The 17302-nt window shown below is 37.8% G+C and overlaps 1 protein-coding gene across 1 annotated transcript; it reads left to right on the top strand.

Annotated features, from left to right (window-relative positions):
• LOC105167724 lies at window positions 16291-17003 on the top strand. The gene has a single exon (XM_011087544.2). The coding sequence runs from the start codon at window positions 16387-16389 to the stop codon at window positions 16777-16779; it is 393 nt and encodes a 130-aa protein (XP_011085846.1). The 5' UTR covers window positions 16291-16386; the 3' UTR covers window positions 16780-17003.

Raw genomic sequence — 17302 nt, 5'->3', positions numbered from 1 at the left:
TTAGAGAGTGACAATATTGAAACAACTAAATTTGGGCATGCACATAGGGTGGTAAAGATACTACAAAAGTAGTTGTGGGAAAGGTAAGACGATTAAATGACCACAAAAAAAATTACTAAATTTCGACATAAATTTATAAGTAATAAAATAGATTGCATAATGCATAGTATGTATCTTGCTATAAATATAAAACTCAAAACTTGATAAAAAAATCATAAATGAATTACCTGTCAATTAAAAAAAGTATAACACAATACAAATATATATTAAAATATGACATAAAATTTATATGTGTCATATTAAATAATAATTTTAATTATAAAAAATATTATAATTTACTAGTTTGTTGATTAAATTTATTTTTTGTATAAAGATTAAATGTAAAATGCATGAAATTGATTAATAATTATAATATATGGTCAATTTTGAGTATAAAATTGATAAAGTATTGAATATGAAATTAAATATATAAAAATATTAAAAATAAAAATATATATAAAAATAAAAATAAATAAATCGACTCACGAGCTGGTGAACACAGAGGATTGAGCTCGAGCTCGAGCTCAAAACCAATACTAGATTCAAGAGAAAATAATTGTGAAAAATAAAACGTAATGAGAAATTGAAATATGATAATCAATTTAGTAAAATAAATTATATTAAGATCGCAATTAGAACGCTGAATGAAATTTGAAGGCAATATTCAAGAAGTCTGGAAGGTGTTCTCAGTCTAGGGACCAAACCTATATTTATAGAGGGGTGTCCCTCTGCAATAGGGTTCTGCATGTTTCCTTCATCTTCGAAAAAAAGGGAATATGGGCCGTTTGGACTTTATCTCCTGTTAAATGTGCTTTTGAATGCTTATATCCGAATTGGGGGAGATCCTTCATCAACGAAGACTCCTAGTCGCTAGGGAGTCCTAGCCTATAAGGGGTCCAAGATTTTGGGGGTACCTTCATGGAAACGTGTCCATCATGCTAGCGAAGAGGTAAACTTAGCTAACCAGGCATATATCATGTGAGGGTGGTTGGGTGTAGGCATTGGGCCAGTCATCTTCTATCGGGTGATGTTTCTATGGATACCTTGGGCCCCTACCCTCCTCCATGAGTTGTGGGGCTTATGGGGTTGTTGGGTGTCCTTTGGACTCGCTATTCTTCTTTGGGTTGGACCTCTGGAGGACCATACACATCATTTAGTGCCCCCCACTCTAGGGAGGAGAGGTGTACTCCAACTCTTTTTTAGAGTAGGAGATTCTTTGTGTCCGAGGGGTTACCCCCTTCTTTGCCTTGGAGGAAACCAATTATCCTGGGTGCCTCCCATTTCTACTCTCCTCCCACTCTTATTTCTTTTGAAAATATCAGGCTTTGAGCCTTGTGCTTCATTAGTGATGATGAGATGGCTAAGGCTACTCCTAGCCATCTTGATTGTTGCCTCGAAAAAAGAGGGGTGGGGGGCGTTTGATAACTGGCCCTTCCAACACGCTTGGTGTGTCAGGTATTGCCCAATAGGGGATGGTTGTTAGGGGGAGGGGGTGGGCTTAACTCCCTCCCCACATTCTTAATCCTGGGCGTGACCTTGTTCTTCTCACTTCTTCCTCTGTGTGCTCCTTTTGAGTGCCAAGAGTTTTCTTCCAAGGTGATGACCCCTTAGAGGCCACTTCAAGGAAGACGAGCCCCAGCTAATTTGAGTTCCCAAGTGGTCGAAAGTAGAGCCTACGATAGGCGGGTTACTGCTGCTCGTTGTCTAATAGATGATGAAGGGTCTTCCTTCGGGGAAGAGGAGAGGGAGGTGCCGCAATCGCCAGTGGATGGGGGACCTCATGTCTTAAAACTTCCACCATTAAACAGTTGATAGAGGAATTTCATATCCTCCCATCCTTCATTATTTATACCCCCTCCCCTACTAGTTGGACCCATTCTCCTCCTGCGAATTGCTTAAGTTTTTTCCCTGCTCAGTTATGGTTAGCCTTATGTTTCTTTGTTCCATCTTTTTAAGCGATGCTGCTCACCTCTTTCATTTGCCTTTGAATCAGTTGGTCCCTAACTCTTTTAGGATTTTAGCTAGTTTTTATATAATTTTTCATTTTCATGGGTCCCCTATTACTATAAAAGCTTTTGCCCAGTACTTTAGGCTAAAACGTGCTGAGATGGGCTTTTTTCATTTTATGCCTTGACAGGAGGGGGGGTCCTTCTTGCTTGCCCCCCACCCTCCAAAATATTGGAAAAGGAGTTTCTTTTATGTGTTGCCTCCTCGTGTTTGGATCTTTCCTGATCAAACACCTTCTTTTGGACCTTCCCAACTGCAGGAGGCCCCTCATTCTGTAAATGTTGGGGCAAGGACTGTTGCTTTGTCTTTCTTACTGGTTGAACTGAATGAGAGGCGTTATGATTGCCGGGCCTTGATCAATGAAAGATTCTTGGGGTATTTTGGCTTTGGTCCCTGGGTGAAACCCTTGTGGGATTTCCTGGGTATATTATATTTATCCTAGTCTTGATTGTTTTATCTTATTGATCATAACTGCATTTAATTCTTTTTTTCTTGACATTGAACATGATGCATGATCATACTTTTAGAGGTTATGCTGGGGGGACCCCTCCCTCCAAATCTCCTAGGGAGACCCCTATTTCCAGCGAATCTTAGGGAAAACGGCATGTCTTTGCTTCACCAGGGGCACGCTTGGGGCCTTCTCCAAGAATGCTCGAATGAGTTCCTTGGGCTCTCCCCAACCAGCTCTATGAGGTTTTCTTTTGGACTTCCCCCTCCTCCCTTAAGGATGAGTAGGGTGTCTCTCTCAAATCCTCTCTTACCACCTTGCACTGTTTACATACTAGCCAATCTTTAGAGTAAAACAAAGGGATGAACCCCCCCAGTGACTGAATTTGTGAGGGGGGTGTTAATTTGAGGGACCAACGCCTTGTAGCCCCTACGACTTGAGAGGACAATTTCTTCATATGTGGTAAAGGTACATTTTCTTGATTTGGTTGCTTTTCTTTGTTTGGAATGCTTCTTGATGCTTTTTTCATTTATGATGCAGACGACTTCTCTGTGTGAGGAACTCTTTTCTCGTTCTCAAGAGACCCTCCCATCCCCCAGATTGGAGCGCCAGGGTGCTGATATTGCCAAGCTCAAAGAGGCAAATAATGAAACCACTAGTCGTTGCCAGCAATCGGATAAAGATTTGAAGGAACTGCAAAAAGAAGCTGCTAGCCATGAAGGGGTGGTAAACAAAACGGTTGAGAAGGCTGTGCTTGACTTTCCTAATACTAAGGAGGGCCAACATTATCTGGAGGCTTACTTGGCTAGCCACCTTGATGAGTTCAAGAAATCAATAGATTACCAGCAAAATGTGGCAGAGATAGTTAGGGCCTTACTTTGAATAAGGCTTCGTGGCTCGCAAAAAAATAATTCTTGGCTCAAGGATGCCCCCCCAGCTAGGGATGAACCTTCTTTACTCAATCTTGGGGCCACCATGGATAATGCTCTGGACCCCTTGCTGAACCTTCGATTGCAGTAAGCGGGACCCTCCCTCCTGAATCAGGTTGTCTCTTTCTTTCCCTTAGTTAATCATACTTATGCATTGTTGCAAACTAATTCTAGGGGAGCCTTGTAGAAGAAGATTTAGATCATATATTGGGGGAGGTCGAAACTGAGGTGAGAAGTTCCCCCCGCACCCCCTGAAGCAACAATGGACGTTGTAGTGGGGGACACCTTGAGCGCAAGAACCTCAGAACCGAAGGAGGGGGATGCCTCCTTGGATGCCCCTGCATATTCTCCCACCCCCAAGGACCAAGCTGAAAAAGAAAAAGAAGACTCCGCTTGAGGGGAAGAAAAATGAAGATGTATTTGCCCCTCCCACTTTGAAATATTTAATTTCTTACTTTGCTCTTTTCCTCATCATAAATGGGGATGAAGCAAATTTCTTTCTTTTTTGCGAATGTTGTTTTGATTTGCCCCCAGCCACATTTTAGGCTGAGGTCGTAATGCAACGACTCCCGGTTCTCGCTTTACTTTACCCTTGATACCCATCGTAGAACTTGTGCCATGTCGTTTATATGTCTTCTTATCTTTGATTGATAGAATATATGTGTCTTGCTTAAAGGGCCTTTTAGTACGTTTTGAGGGATACCCTATATGGAGGGCACCCCCTTTAATTTCTCCCTACAATCTATGTTCTTAGGGACAATGTTAATTTTTTATTAGGGACAAAGATTATTTTTGGTCTATTAAGTTTCCCTATGTTTAATTTCAGTCCATTATGTTTACACATTTTCAATTTAGTTCAGTAACTTGCAAAATTGCTTAGTACATTTACCCTTGTTCAGATTTTAAAGAGCTATTTTAGTACATTTACAGTAAAGTTCACCCATGCTCGCCAAGAATGGTATCAGATAGGTTTATTGAAAAAATATATGATTATATTATTTTTTGATGTTATTTATACACTAATGTAGGAGACACTTTGAGAAAAAATAGAACCAGATGAAAGTTCGAGTTACAATAAAAATAGGGAATATTTCCAGATTACGACTTTACTTGAACAGGATCTATTTTATAGGCTCGAACCTCTGTATCCTTGAGTTCTAAGGAGACAGGAAACCAAGTCTAGTGGATGAATCAGGTTTGCTTAACCAAAGCGTGATTAACAACTCCTCGGTTCAAGCTGCTAAGCCACTGGGGCAGTAGAGGATCATTCTCAGTCAGCTTCAGCTGGTTGGGATGGTCTTGTAGATGTCTGATAGACTTACTATCCAAAAATAAAAAAAAATTCCAGATTTTGGAAATACAAAGAAGGGAATTTCTCCTGAAAATTCTTGACAAATGTTACAACGGTCCCAAGTGGATTGACCCAAACGTTCTCACGCCAAAGAAGAACAAAAATGACTGAGGAGTTTTGAAGTTCGACATATACTACCAGGAAACGCAGTGAGGCATTAACACTCCACTAAATTCCATGGTAGAATTCCAGCCAAGAGAATTGGAACGGGTAAATTTCTGCATAATTACATATCTTAAAATTATGATTAAAGGAACTAATTCGAAAGAACTCGAGCCGAATACACCAAAGATCTCCCAAGATCTGAGGGAGATACAAAAGACACTTTAAGACTATGGATATAGGTTAATTCATATACCTATGAAAATAGAAACACTAGGTCAAAAAGTGGAGGTGATCCTTAAGATCCTTTTTGATCTATACAAGGATCTCCCAGATCTCAAGTCAGAAGTCACAGATCTTAAGAGAAACCAAAGGGAGAACCCTAAGACATCAAAATCTAGACAAGAGCGAATCAGGGACGCCCTTGGAACAGTACTGCTTCTACATCAGAAGGGGAAGGCCACGGAAATTCCAAAGTTAAAATCCAGAGATTTGATTATCGCATCTATCAAATCTATAAAATAATAGAGATTATGAGACCAGATCTATTAGATCTACAAGAATTGGCAGAATGCTTTTCGCAATTCGGGATTGTGGATTTAGTCAATATCCAAACCAATTAAATCACTCCAGCACTACCACCGCCGGAGGGAAGTACATGTTCTAATGATCCTCCACAAAATAATCCAATGAGAGAAAGTGCGGATTTCCACACTAATGCCACTCCAACATTCATGGGAACTAGTCTAAAAGAGAATCCAGGAAAAATCCTAGAAGAGCGCCTGAAAATACACCTTGGGCAAGAACCATGCTCTTGCCCCTACATCCATACAACGTTATATTTAACCTGGATATTATTGATTTCTGAAATATCGAAAAATTGATAGATGAATGGGTTCCAGCCATCAAGATAGCAACAACCACCCTAGAGCTCGATAAGGAAAACTTCATAAAACTTGTTGAGTTGAGTTGGAAGGGATCTGTGAAGATCGGATGGGATAATACCCCAAAAGAATACCAAAGCCAGCATCCTCGTTGGAGATTCGGAAGGCTTATCAAAATACATTTCATCGGAGATGGATACTTCGAAGAAAGTAGAGTAGAAAAGGCTAGAGAATATGCACAAGCTCTCTTTAGCCTTGAGCTAAAAAGTATTTGCGCAGTAGATGAATATATCAATTGATTTTGCAAGTATTTCTTCCAGAGTGGAGTAGCAACAGAAGTAGCAGCTCTAATATTCTTTCCAAAAATATGCAGCCCATGGAGGGAAATATTAATCCAGTCATACAAAGTACCTGAAAGACAGCTAGATTCAGTTGCAAGAAGAATGTCTTTCCTTAAAGACAAACTGAAGAATTGGTGTTATCAAGTATATATCCAGAAAAATATGAAGAGGCTGAAAGGTAAGATCAAAGGAACCCCTCTCTATTGTAATAACAATGATTTTCCAACTATTATAGGAGAATCAAACGAGCCAAGGAAGATGTGGAAATAGAATAGTGTCTCCTACCCGAGGGGTTCCAAAAGAACCTCTTTCGACGAAAATCATGGTAGTCCAAATTAAAAGCCAAATCATACAAATCTGGACAGAAAATAGGATCAACAAGGGCTTCATCCCAAGGATCTAGACGAACAGATGTAAAATCCACAAGAAGAACCCCTACGAGAAGAACTTTTAGACGGGGCCTATACCCGAGCCAATAAAAGTTTCAAAGGCTGCAATTGCTGGACTTGCGGAGCAAGAGGACATATCTCTCCCGACTTCCTGCAGAAACATGGTGATTTGAGAAAATTTAAAGCCACGGAGAACATTCTTGATGCAGTCTACTATGGCAATTTGTTACCCGTTTACCAATTCGAAAGTCTTTCATCAGATGAAAGTGTCCATGAAGAGGAAATAGAGACTGATTCAGATGGATCTTCAACCGAGTCAGAATAATTATAATGAGGGTGATGGGCTTCAAACCTCCGAAAACCTATCAGGATTCTTTGCTAGAATGATGGTGTCAAACAAAACTATGGAAAGAATTAGGTAACAAGATTCAAACCTCAGGCCAAACGATGGATTTAGGATTTGAGGAATTGGGAAAGTCCTGAATCAAATAGGACTGAATCAAATGAAGCATCACATAATCTACAAAGTAAGTTCAGACGAGTTTGCTATATCTATGGAACTTACTGGTAATGTGATGGAGATGCAATTGATTCCTAAAGCAGAAATTCATGAAGAATTAAGTAAGGTTAGAGAAGAAGTAGTTGTTACTATTAAATGGATCCACATAGGAACTATTGAAGTAGTAATAAAAACAACTTTTAAGGAAGAAATTGATTAAAAAATACATTTATCTATAATGGATAGAAGCATCAATAACCTAAGAGATGGTTGTCTTTAAACAATGATAGGTAATCTGTATGCAGGAAAATTGATGTTTCACATTCATTCTAGGATTGCACACAACCTAGCAGACCAAAATTTCAGTAGAGTCTTAACCTTTCATCAAGATTTTAAAAGGTTAGATCTAATGAAAGAAGGAAATAGATCATATTCTATAACTTATAGAATTGCATATTCCATTTCCAACACACATCATTCAGATTTGTTTCTTAGGAAATAGTATATTGAGATTCCTAGAATATTCAAGGAATTTGCTACGGTTATGACACCAAATCCGATTAGGATACCTAGAATAGGTGGTGTCGATATTGTTATAAAAGATCATCTAGTTTTAGATCGAATATTTAGCTCTAGAACTGAGTTTAGTAGCAGGATGTCTTTTTCAGAAGATAGAATTATAAGCTACAAAGGAAAGGATAAAGAGTTATTAAAAAAACTTTAACTCCTCAAGAGATTAGGGTAGATAATGTAAAACTCACATGCCCTGAAGGATGGAAAGAAATACAAGTTATATTTGACATCACTAAGAAAGAAAAAAATTTCCCTTGTGATGACTTATATCATTTGCAGCAACCTATTATTGGTAGATATGAAGGCATGTTAGAAATAGTAGGCCATGAAATACTAGTTGTAGGTGTTGCAGGACGAAAAAATTGGAGTATGACTTTGGGATTAAGTTTTCTAGTAAATCATAAACCATGGGGAAGAAAAAGTAATGAAATGCAATTCAGTCTTGATGGTGTTACCATAAAGATTGAACGATGAGCCCTTCTCAATATACATATCTATTGGTATGTTGTATGACCAGTACAAGACAAAGTATTTTGCAGCATATATTGATTCAGGATTAGGAGTTTGCACAACAAAAGCTAGGGAAAGCAAGGGAAACCTTATACGTTATTGCAGGAAGGGGTTTTTTCACAAAAAATCCTGATACCCAATAAGAGAATACGAGAAGCCAAGATCATGACTGGAGGAGTATTTGGATCACCCTGGTTTAGGGTAAAAACACCTCTTATTTAATTTCATGATATAGGTGCCAATATCTTGCAAGGTAACAGTTTCATTCAAATATTTGCAAGATATATACAGGATAATCAAGGGAATCTGTTAATCTTTACTACTAATTGTGGTAGTGAGATATAGGTGTTGCGAAGAGAAAAAGCAATTAACAGGATAATGCCTATAAATTTTCACAACAAACGTAGTGATTTCGATACCAGATTAACTCATCCAAAAATATAGGATAAGAGGAAAATTCGTACGGTTTTTTTGTCTTTCAGGGCAACAAGGATTCATAGATAGCGATAGCTTCTATAAGGTATCTGAGAAAGAAATTAGGAACCTTAAGGAAGCACTACTGAAAATGAAATCGCTAGATATCAGCGAGAAAAGTAGGCTTTCTCTTGAGAATGTCAAGAGGTTTATCCAAAGGAACTTTAGTGAAAACCCTCTGGCATGGTGGGATAGGAATATTGAAGCTACTCTGAACGTCAAGGAAGAATGTAAGTACGAGTACGTCGATAAAAACCTATCTAGATGAACATGTAGGACAAGAAATATATGCAGATGATTATTAAAAAGCATATCAGTCTTGGACTTATCAAGCCTGGAATCTCTACCTACAGCAACCCTGGATTTTCGGATAGAAACCATGGTGACATAAAAAAAGAGGTAAAGCCAAGATAATAATTAACTATCAAGGTATAAATAAAATATTAGAGTTTGATGGTTATTACATTCCTAGCAAAGAACGCTTAATTGATTACATTAAAGGAGAAAAAATATTTTTTAAATTTGATTGCAAATTTGGTTTTCATCAGATTAAGATGGAGAGTGAATCAAAGAAATTTACTGCATTCTCCACACCACAGAGACAATTATCTGGAATGCACTTCCAATGAGTTTAGCTAATGCATCCTAGATATTTAAAAAAAAAAGGATAATCTTTTTAAAACTATTTCGAATTCATGTTTGTCTATATTGATAATATACTGATTGCATCTAAAAATATGAAAGAACTTCCTCTAAACGGAAGCCAGGGGAAAAGGTCCCGTATAATGTCCATGCCCTATTGTCAGAAAGGACAAGGTGATAACATGGTAGAGGGGTTCTATCGATTGATGTATAAGGGACGCATGCTTCTGATATTTATCACATTTGCTCACCATTTTTCCCGCATCTTGCTTCATGGTGGGCCAAAAGTATCCAGCCCTTAAAGACTTGTTAACGAGTGCCTACGTCCCTTCATGTGCTCCGCAGCAACCACTATGAATTTCTTTAAGAACATGCATTCCTTCTTGTTGGGATAGGCATCAGAGCAAAGGGTGTGTAAAAGATTTTTTATATAGGATGCCCCCTTGCAGTAAAAAGCGAGTATCCTGAAGCTTGACTCTAGTTGTGTCCCACCAATTGTGAGGGAGGTCTCTTTCCAACCATTGAATCACATGTCTCCTTCAATCTTTTATTGGAGATATTACTCGAATACTTAGAGGAGCCCTTGACTTAGGGAGATGTTGTATAGTAATGTGCCTGATCCTGCAATCTTTAAGACACTAGCAAGCTTAGAGAGGCAATCTGCTTTAACATTTTCTTCTCTCGGGATCTGGACGAGCTAAAAACTTCGAATCCTATTTTTATTTCAATTATTTGTTGTAAGTATTGTTTCATATTTTCCTCTTTGGCCTCATACGTGTCTTCTACCTATCTGACTATCAGTTGGGAATCTAAGCCACGAGATGTCTAGCTCCTGCTTCGTGAGCCATCTTCATGCTTATCACAAGTGCCTCATATTCAGGTTCGTTATTGAAAGCCTTGAACTCGAACTTGATTGCAAATTCTAGATCTTTTCCATGTGGCGAAGTGATGACTATGCATGCATTGGTGACTTGGGTCGTGGATGATCCATCCACATGTAATAGCGACTTTTCGACCTTGGAGATGTCCTCTATAGGTGCTCTCGCCATCTCAGAGACCAAGTGAGTCAAATCTTGAGCTTTGATAGTTGTTCGCAGTAAGTATGCCATGTTGTATTCGCTTCATTCTACTACCTATTTCATCAATCACCCAGAAGTATCAGGTTTGCCCAAAGTGTGCTTTAATGATTAGTTCGTCTTCACTCTAATGGGATAAAAAAGAAAATAAGGGCGCAGTTTTCAGGCAGTGATTACTAGTGCGAAAACTATTTTCTCAATAGGAGTGTAACGTCCTTCTGCTCCGTTGAGTACTTTACACATAATAAATTGGAGTTTGTTTTCTTCCATCCTCACTAATGAGAACGGAGCTGACAGCCTAAGGCGTAGCGGACAGAGAAATAGATGGTGTCTCCCGAGGAAGGTTTTACTAGTAGAGGGAGCCTCGTCAGATACTTCTTGAGTTCTTCGAAAGCTTGCTGACACGTGGTATCCCACTCGAAGTTCTTCATTTTCCTTAGCACTTTAAAGAAAAGCGACCGAGCGCAGCTATCCTTCCAGTCAATCGTTGTACTTCATTAGTATTAGTTAGTGCCTTCATGTCCAAGATGACTTTAATCTTAAGGGGGTTCTCCTCAATTCTTCTTTGAGTTACCATTAATTCCAGGAAGCATCTGAATGCGCATTTTCCTAGATTGAGCTTGAGCCGGTAATTCCTCAAAATGGAGAATATTTCCTCCAGGTTTGTGATGTGGTTTTTGGCTTCCTTATTCTTTACTAGCATGTTGTCCACATAGACTTCAAGGTTCCTTCCCAGTTGTGGACGAAATATCTTTTCTACCAAACGTTGGTCGGTGGCTCCTAAATTTTTTAACCTGAATGACATGGCTACGTAACATAACGTACCAGCAGAGGTGATGAAGCTAACCCTTCTACGATCCTCGGGGGCTAGCATAATTTAATAGTATCCCTGGGAAACATTCATCATACTTAGCAATTCACAACAGGACATGGAATCAACCAATTGATTAATCCGAGGCAAGAGGTAAAAATCTGGGGACATGTTTTGTTGAGGTCATTGAACTCAATACATATTTTCCACTTCTCTCCAGGTTCGGGTACTAGGACCATGTTCGACAGCCATTCAGGGAACTGTATTTCCCTAATGTGTTCTGTCATCATCAATTTATCTATTTCAGCTTGAATTATCTTGTCTTTTTCAGGTGCGAAGTGTCTTTTCTTTTGCTTCACAGGTTTGATATTGGGATCTATGTTATGGTGGTGAGTGATAATGCTTGGGTCAACCCCTTCCAAATCCTGGGGGATCCAGGCGAAGATATTTTTATTGCGCTGCTTGAATCGTGTCCTCAATTTGCAAGCTAATTCGGGTGACTTTTTTCTGTATTTTTAGGTACAAGTTCAATATTTAGCAATTGTTCAGCTTACTGGACTTTGGCGGGTGTCCTCTCCCTTTCCTTAGCCTCCTTCGCCAGCTCGGTGTCATTCCTACATTTATTTGGGAGTGTCTTCCTAAACACTTCCACTATGCTCCTCTTCTATCTTGTGCGTACAGCCTCTATATAACATTTGCATGATTTGAGGGGGTCCCCGTGCACTACTCCCATGCCACTGGATGCAGGGAATTTGATCTTCATATGGTAAGTGAAGATTATAGCTTGGAAAGCATTGAGAATATGTCCCCTAGAATGGCATTGTAGGCAGAGGGTATGTCCACCATTAGGAATTTCAGTAGACATGTTTTTTGAATGCACCCACTTCCTAGGGTTAGCGGGTGTGGGATCATGCCTCATGGGCATATAGAGAGATATTCACCTTTTCTAAGAAGCCGTATAGAGAGATATTCACCTTTCTTAAGGGGATATCTCCCAACTGCATCTGGTCATAGGCCTCCCCAAATAATACGTCCGCTGCGTCCTTGAATCTATGAAAATGCGTCCTATTTCATAGTTTGCTAATAATGTCGTGATGACTAGAGCGTAATTTTGAGAGTTTTTAGGTCCTGAACATTCTAATCATTTGAACTGGATGAGGGGAGTGTCCTCCATCGTTTACACATCCAGTACATCCTTCATGATTATATCGTGCGCCTCTCTTACTTGTGCCTTTCTGGCATGTTGAGAATCACCTCCATTACGTCCTACCAGTAGCATTCATATGACTCCCTTGCAGGGGGATCATTGGTACCGGTCCTACCTCCAGACATAGATCTTGCCCCCTCCTTTGGGAGGGGTTCTGGGCTGGAAACCTTGACTTCTTTTAATTTATCAACATCTGGTTTTTTATATGGTCGTATTCCTCGAGCCTTCTCCTAACACACGTACTCTTGTTTTAAGTGTCGACACTCCTAAGTGGTATGACCAGTCATTGTGAAAACGACAAAATTTGTCGAATTTAGAGCGGTGAGGGCCATCCCTCGATGATGTGGGATGAACTAGTAGACCTTTTCCTTATATAACCATGAGAGCTTGAGTAATGGGCACAATCAATGGGGTGTATACTGCATTCACTTTCCGAAAGGGTGGTTTTTTTGTTTCGAATATCAGTTTGATGTTTCTTGGAAGAGGCATCCTCTTATTTTCCTTCCTTTTCTCCCCACGCCCACTCTCAAATGCCTAAAAAAGAGAACAAAAAACAAAAAGATCAATGAAAATAAAAGAGCAAAATGAAATAGGAAACGAAGAAGCAAGATAAAAGAAAAGGAAATGATGGAGAATCATGTGGCCATAGGGAATCTCCAACATGTACATCAGAGACCTAATTCCCATGCTTGTACTATGGAATATCTGGACGGTTAGAAAACAAAACATAGAGGCACCCCCTTCAAAGTTTCTTCCATCATCTTCAAAACATTAAATTACCTTCAGATTATTAGCAGAAGCAAACTATGGAGGCCTGAACATCTAAAAGGGGACCTGATTGCAACAAACTTTTTTAAGCTTCCCCTTCTGTAGAATTTGAAAAATAAAAAATCTGTTTTGGTACATTAGAGCAAACCAGGCCCTAAGTGGCACAAATTAAACATTGATTGAGCATCCAAAGGTAACCCAGGGACTTCAGGAGCAGGTGGCCTTCTGAGATATCACAAGGGTCTGGTACTCTTTACTTTCTTGGAACCTCTGGGAATCTCAACAAACACTTCAGCTGAACTACAAACACTCTGCAGGGGGTTGCAGGTACCCAACAGACAACCTAAAGGCTTCAAGTTGAGATATATTTGTTGGTAACTAGCAATGTGATAGAAACTGTTTCACAAGCCAAACTCTTGACTCAACTTGACGGTGATCTACATTTCTTTATATTTTCTGCCTTTTGTTGCCAGGGAAGCTTTTACAGGTGATAAGTTGGACACGATGCTTCGAGCAAATTGACATAATTTTTTTTAACATGCTGGATTATCGCCTCCAACTCTTTTTTTTTTTTTTTTTTTGACAGTATACCTATAAAACATTTTGTAAGGGAGTAATACTCCTTATTTATGCTTCATTGCTTATTTATTGTAAGGCAATATACTCCTTATTCATGCTTTTGATGATTCTAAGGGAGTAGTACTTCTTATTTATGACTTACTAGTACTAGGGAGTTAGTACTCCCCATTTTAAATTTGATTATTTTTATTTTTGGATAAAGAAGGGACAAGAATCCCGAAAAACTTCTCCACCTTAAAATGGTTTAATTGAAAAAAAAAAAAAAAGATAATAGACAAGATTCTAAGCACTTGTCAGCACGGATCGTCCGAAATGAACATGGAAGTACAAAGAACCTAACTCTCAAAAGATAGGCTAAATCCTCCCATGCAAAAGACAAACATACTCATACGAGAGACGCATTATATAACATTTAATTTATAAGGACAACTTATGCAAAAAATGTTCAATTGCTAATTAATGCAAGAAAGAATTTGATGTCTGGAAACCATTACTTGACTTATGAAAAGTGGGCTATAAGGTGATGTTCATAGATCTATATATATAATATAGGGGTTGTTTGACACCATCCCTATCATATAGAGGCTAAAGTAAATTTAAACCTATTCTTTATTAATTGATAATTGTTAGTTGTATCGCAGTGAATAGCAATTTATCCTCCTATAATAAATTACTTCTTTATAAAAAATAAATAATAATTTATCTTCTTGTGTTTTAAAAAATGAAGCAATTTACCTCCTTAGATAGGGAGAGTAAATTACTTCACTTTTTAGAACATAAGAGATAAATTGCTACAGTTTAAAACACATTGATGAATAAATTACTATTTTATTTTTTATAAGAGGCTATTTGTTTATTTTCCGTAACACAAGTAGGTAGGTTGCAATTTACCCATAGTGTCGTATTAAAGTATTATGCAAAAAAAATTATATTATTAGTTTATACAATTATATAATGATTGAACTTATATATATATATATATATATATATATATATAGAAAATGTAATAATTGAGATGAGAATGATAGTAAAATGTTTTCCAGTGAAAACACCTATAAACAAACATGCCCAATTTTTATCACAGTTTCAAAAATTGAAAAGTGAAAATAAAAACAAAACCAAATAAGGCATAAATTTCCTTTGTCAATGTGCTTAAGTTGATTTGTTGTAAGAAGTAATTATGTAAAACAAAATTTTATACAAATATTATTTGTAGCTCATATTTAAACTAAAGTTAAACCTATATTTATGATAATGAATTAATATCATTTTTCTTTTACCCCGGAAATTGTGAAAAATACATAATTTAATAATTGTAGAACCATGACATGGGCATTAATTTGATTATTGGCCCAAAGCCTATTGGACCTGTCTAAATTAGTTCCATCATGCTAATAGCGAGTGAAAGTTTGGTTGTCGTTTGAGCCTAAGTCCTAAAAAAAATTAAATAAATAATTCGGATGTGATTGATCTATAATTTTAAAAAAATAATTAATCGTATAAAAAGTATTGAATTGTTGTTCAATCTAATTAAATTTGATTTAAATATATTTTTTTTCTCTTAATTGGTTTAGATAACTTCTCCTCAACTCTCATGTAAAAAACAAACCAAGACTTGAAAGTTAAGGTCGGTGTGTGTTTAAGTCTTTTTGACAGATCTTAAGTCACGAGTTAATCCAGTAAATTTGTGTTTGACAAGGTTGGTAAAAATAATTTCGGGTAGATCTGAGTTTTGATTTTAAAGTTAAGTGATCGGTACGAAAAATTGTTCGAATATTCAACACGTCAAATGAATATACCTATTGCATGAGGATCATGTATTTAAGAAAGGGAAGAATTGTATGACTTGGTACGGACCATTGATCTAGAGATGATCGGATACTCATAGAGACCAAATACATCATTACGTCAAATCTCAATCAAACATATCCAAGTTACAAGTGCATGATTCCTTGGTGTGCTGACATTTTAGCCATATCTAGGGGTAGTTTAGTCATTTTAAATTCATTGATCCTAGTTCAATGTTAGAGTGCTAACATATTCTTTTGCAATCATAATTTTCTTACCTCAGTTGAAAAAGGTTGACAACTTTTTTTTCACTATTTTTTTTTTATTTTCGATTTTTGAGTATCCCCAAAAAAATCATAATTATATTTACGTCCACTCTAAAAATTCTGTATTCGCATCTAACCATTTCCCGTTAGGGTTGGATAGATAATGCTGATGTCAGGAAAAAAATACATATTATTTTTTTTATTTTATCACTCATTTAACATTCTCATGTAATATTTTTATATTTATAAGGAGGTAAATATAATATATGTATATATAAAGTCAAAATGGTGTAAAATTAGAAATTTATTCTTTTTTTTGTTGACATCGTCATTTTTCGTACAAATCCTAACAAAAAGATTCAGGTATAAACAGTGGATTTTTGAATGAGTTTAAATATAATTCTAAAATCTTCTTAAGATAAAATATAATTTTATATTTTTAAAGGTATCTAAATATAGTTAACCATATTTTGGATATAATATCTAATTTTTTTTATATTTTAGTGTGCCACGCCACAAATTTAATTCTACACAATGTGGGCCGGGTGACCCGTAAAACAAGCCCAATAAGACCCATCAAAGATACTTTTCTTAACCCCCTTATTCTCCCTCTCTTCTCCTTCCTTCACACCTACCCCCTCAAAATCTCCACACCTTCATTCTCTCTCGAATATCTCCATTTCCTCTTACAGATCAAGCTCTAATGGCGTTGGAGTGGGTAGTTCTAGGCTACGCCGCAGGGGCAGAAGCAATCATGCTTCTCCTCCTCACCGTCCCGGGTCTTGACCCTCTCCGGAAGGGCCTAATCACCGTCACCCGGAGCCTTCTGAAACCGTTCTTGTCCGTTGTGCCCTTCTGCCTCTTCCTGTTAATGGATATCTACTGGAAGTACGAGAACCGACCCAGTTGTGAGTCCGACTCCTGCTCCCCCTCGGAGCACCTCCGCCACCAGAAGTCCATCATGAAGTCGCAGCGGAACGCGCTTTTGATCGCTTCGGCTCTCGTTTTCTACTGGCTTCTCTATTCTGTTACGGGGCTCGTTGTCAAGATCGATCAGTTGAACAAGCGGATCGAGAAATTGAAGGCCCAGGACTGATTTGGTGCCCTGTTGGCCGATGAGATTGAAATCGCCGACCCTTTTGTTGTTGGTATTTTAGAGTTGCTCTTACGAAATGTTTGATGATGAACTGAGTTTGTGGTTGCGTAATTGCTAGGATCTGTTCTGATTTTGCTTGCTCTTGTCTTGTATGTACTATGTGATTAAAGTCTTTACACGTATAATTGCGTAGTCAATTTAAGGGCTTTACTTTTTCTATCTTATTTTCTCTATGGATATGTTCTTTATGTTTTGTGTTTCTGCTAACTGAAGAAGTGCGGCATCAACGTTTTTCTTGAATTATACTTGTCCCTTTTGGTTGTTTTCATCTGTTAAGAACTGGGATTCTCTTGCTAATGGAGTTGGATAATCATTAGGTGTTCTAATGTTCATCATGGATGATTTCAGCATGGAAAACAACAGTTAGTTTGCAGTAAATGTACAACAACGACCAGGGGTTTCTGATAATCCCAGTTTGATTCGTATTAAGATGCATTTTCATATGTTGGATCTTGAATGCTGC

This window comes from Sesamum indicum, linkage group LG8 (assembly GCF_000512975.1).
Source record: "Sesamum indicum cultivar Zhongzhi No. 13 linkage group LG8, S_indicum_v1.0, whole genome shotgun sequence".
NCBI lineage: Eukaryota > Viridiplantae > Streptophyta > Magnoliopsida > Lamiales > Pedaliaceae > Sesamum > Sesamum indicum.
Note: the sequence above shows the minus strand (reverse complement) of the source record. Positions and strands in the feature narration are given on the sequence as shown.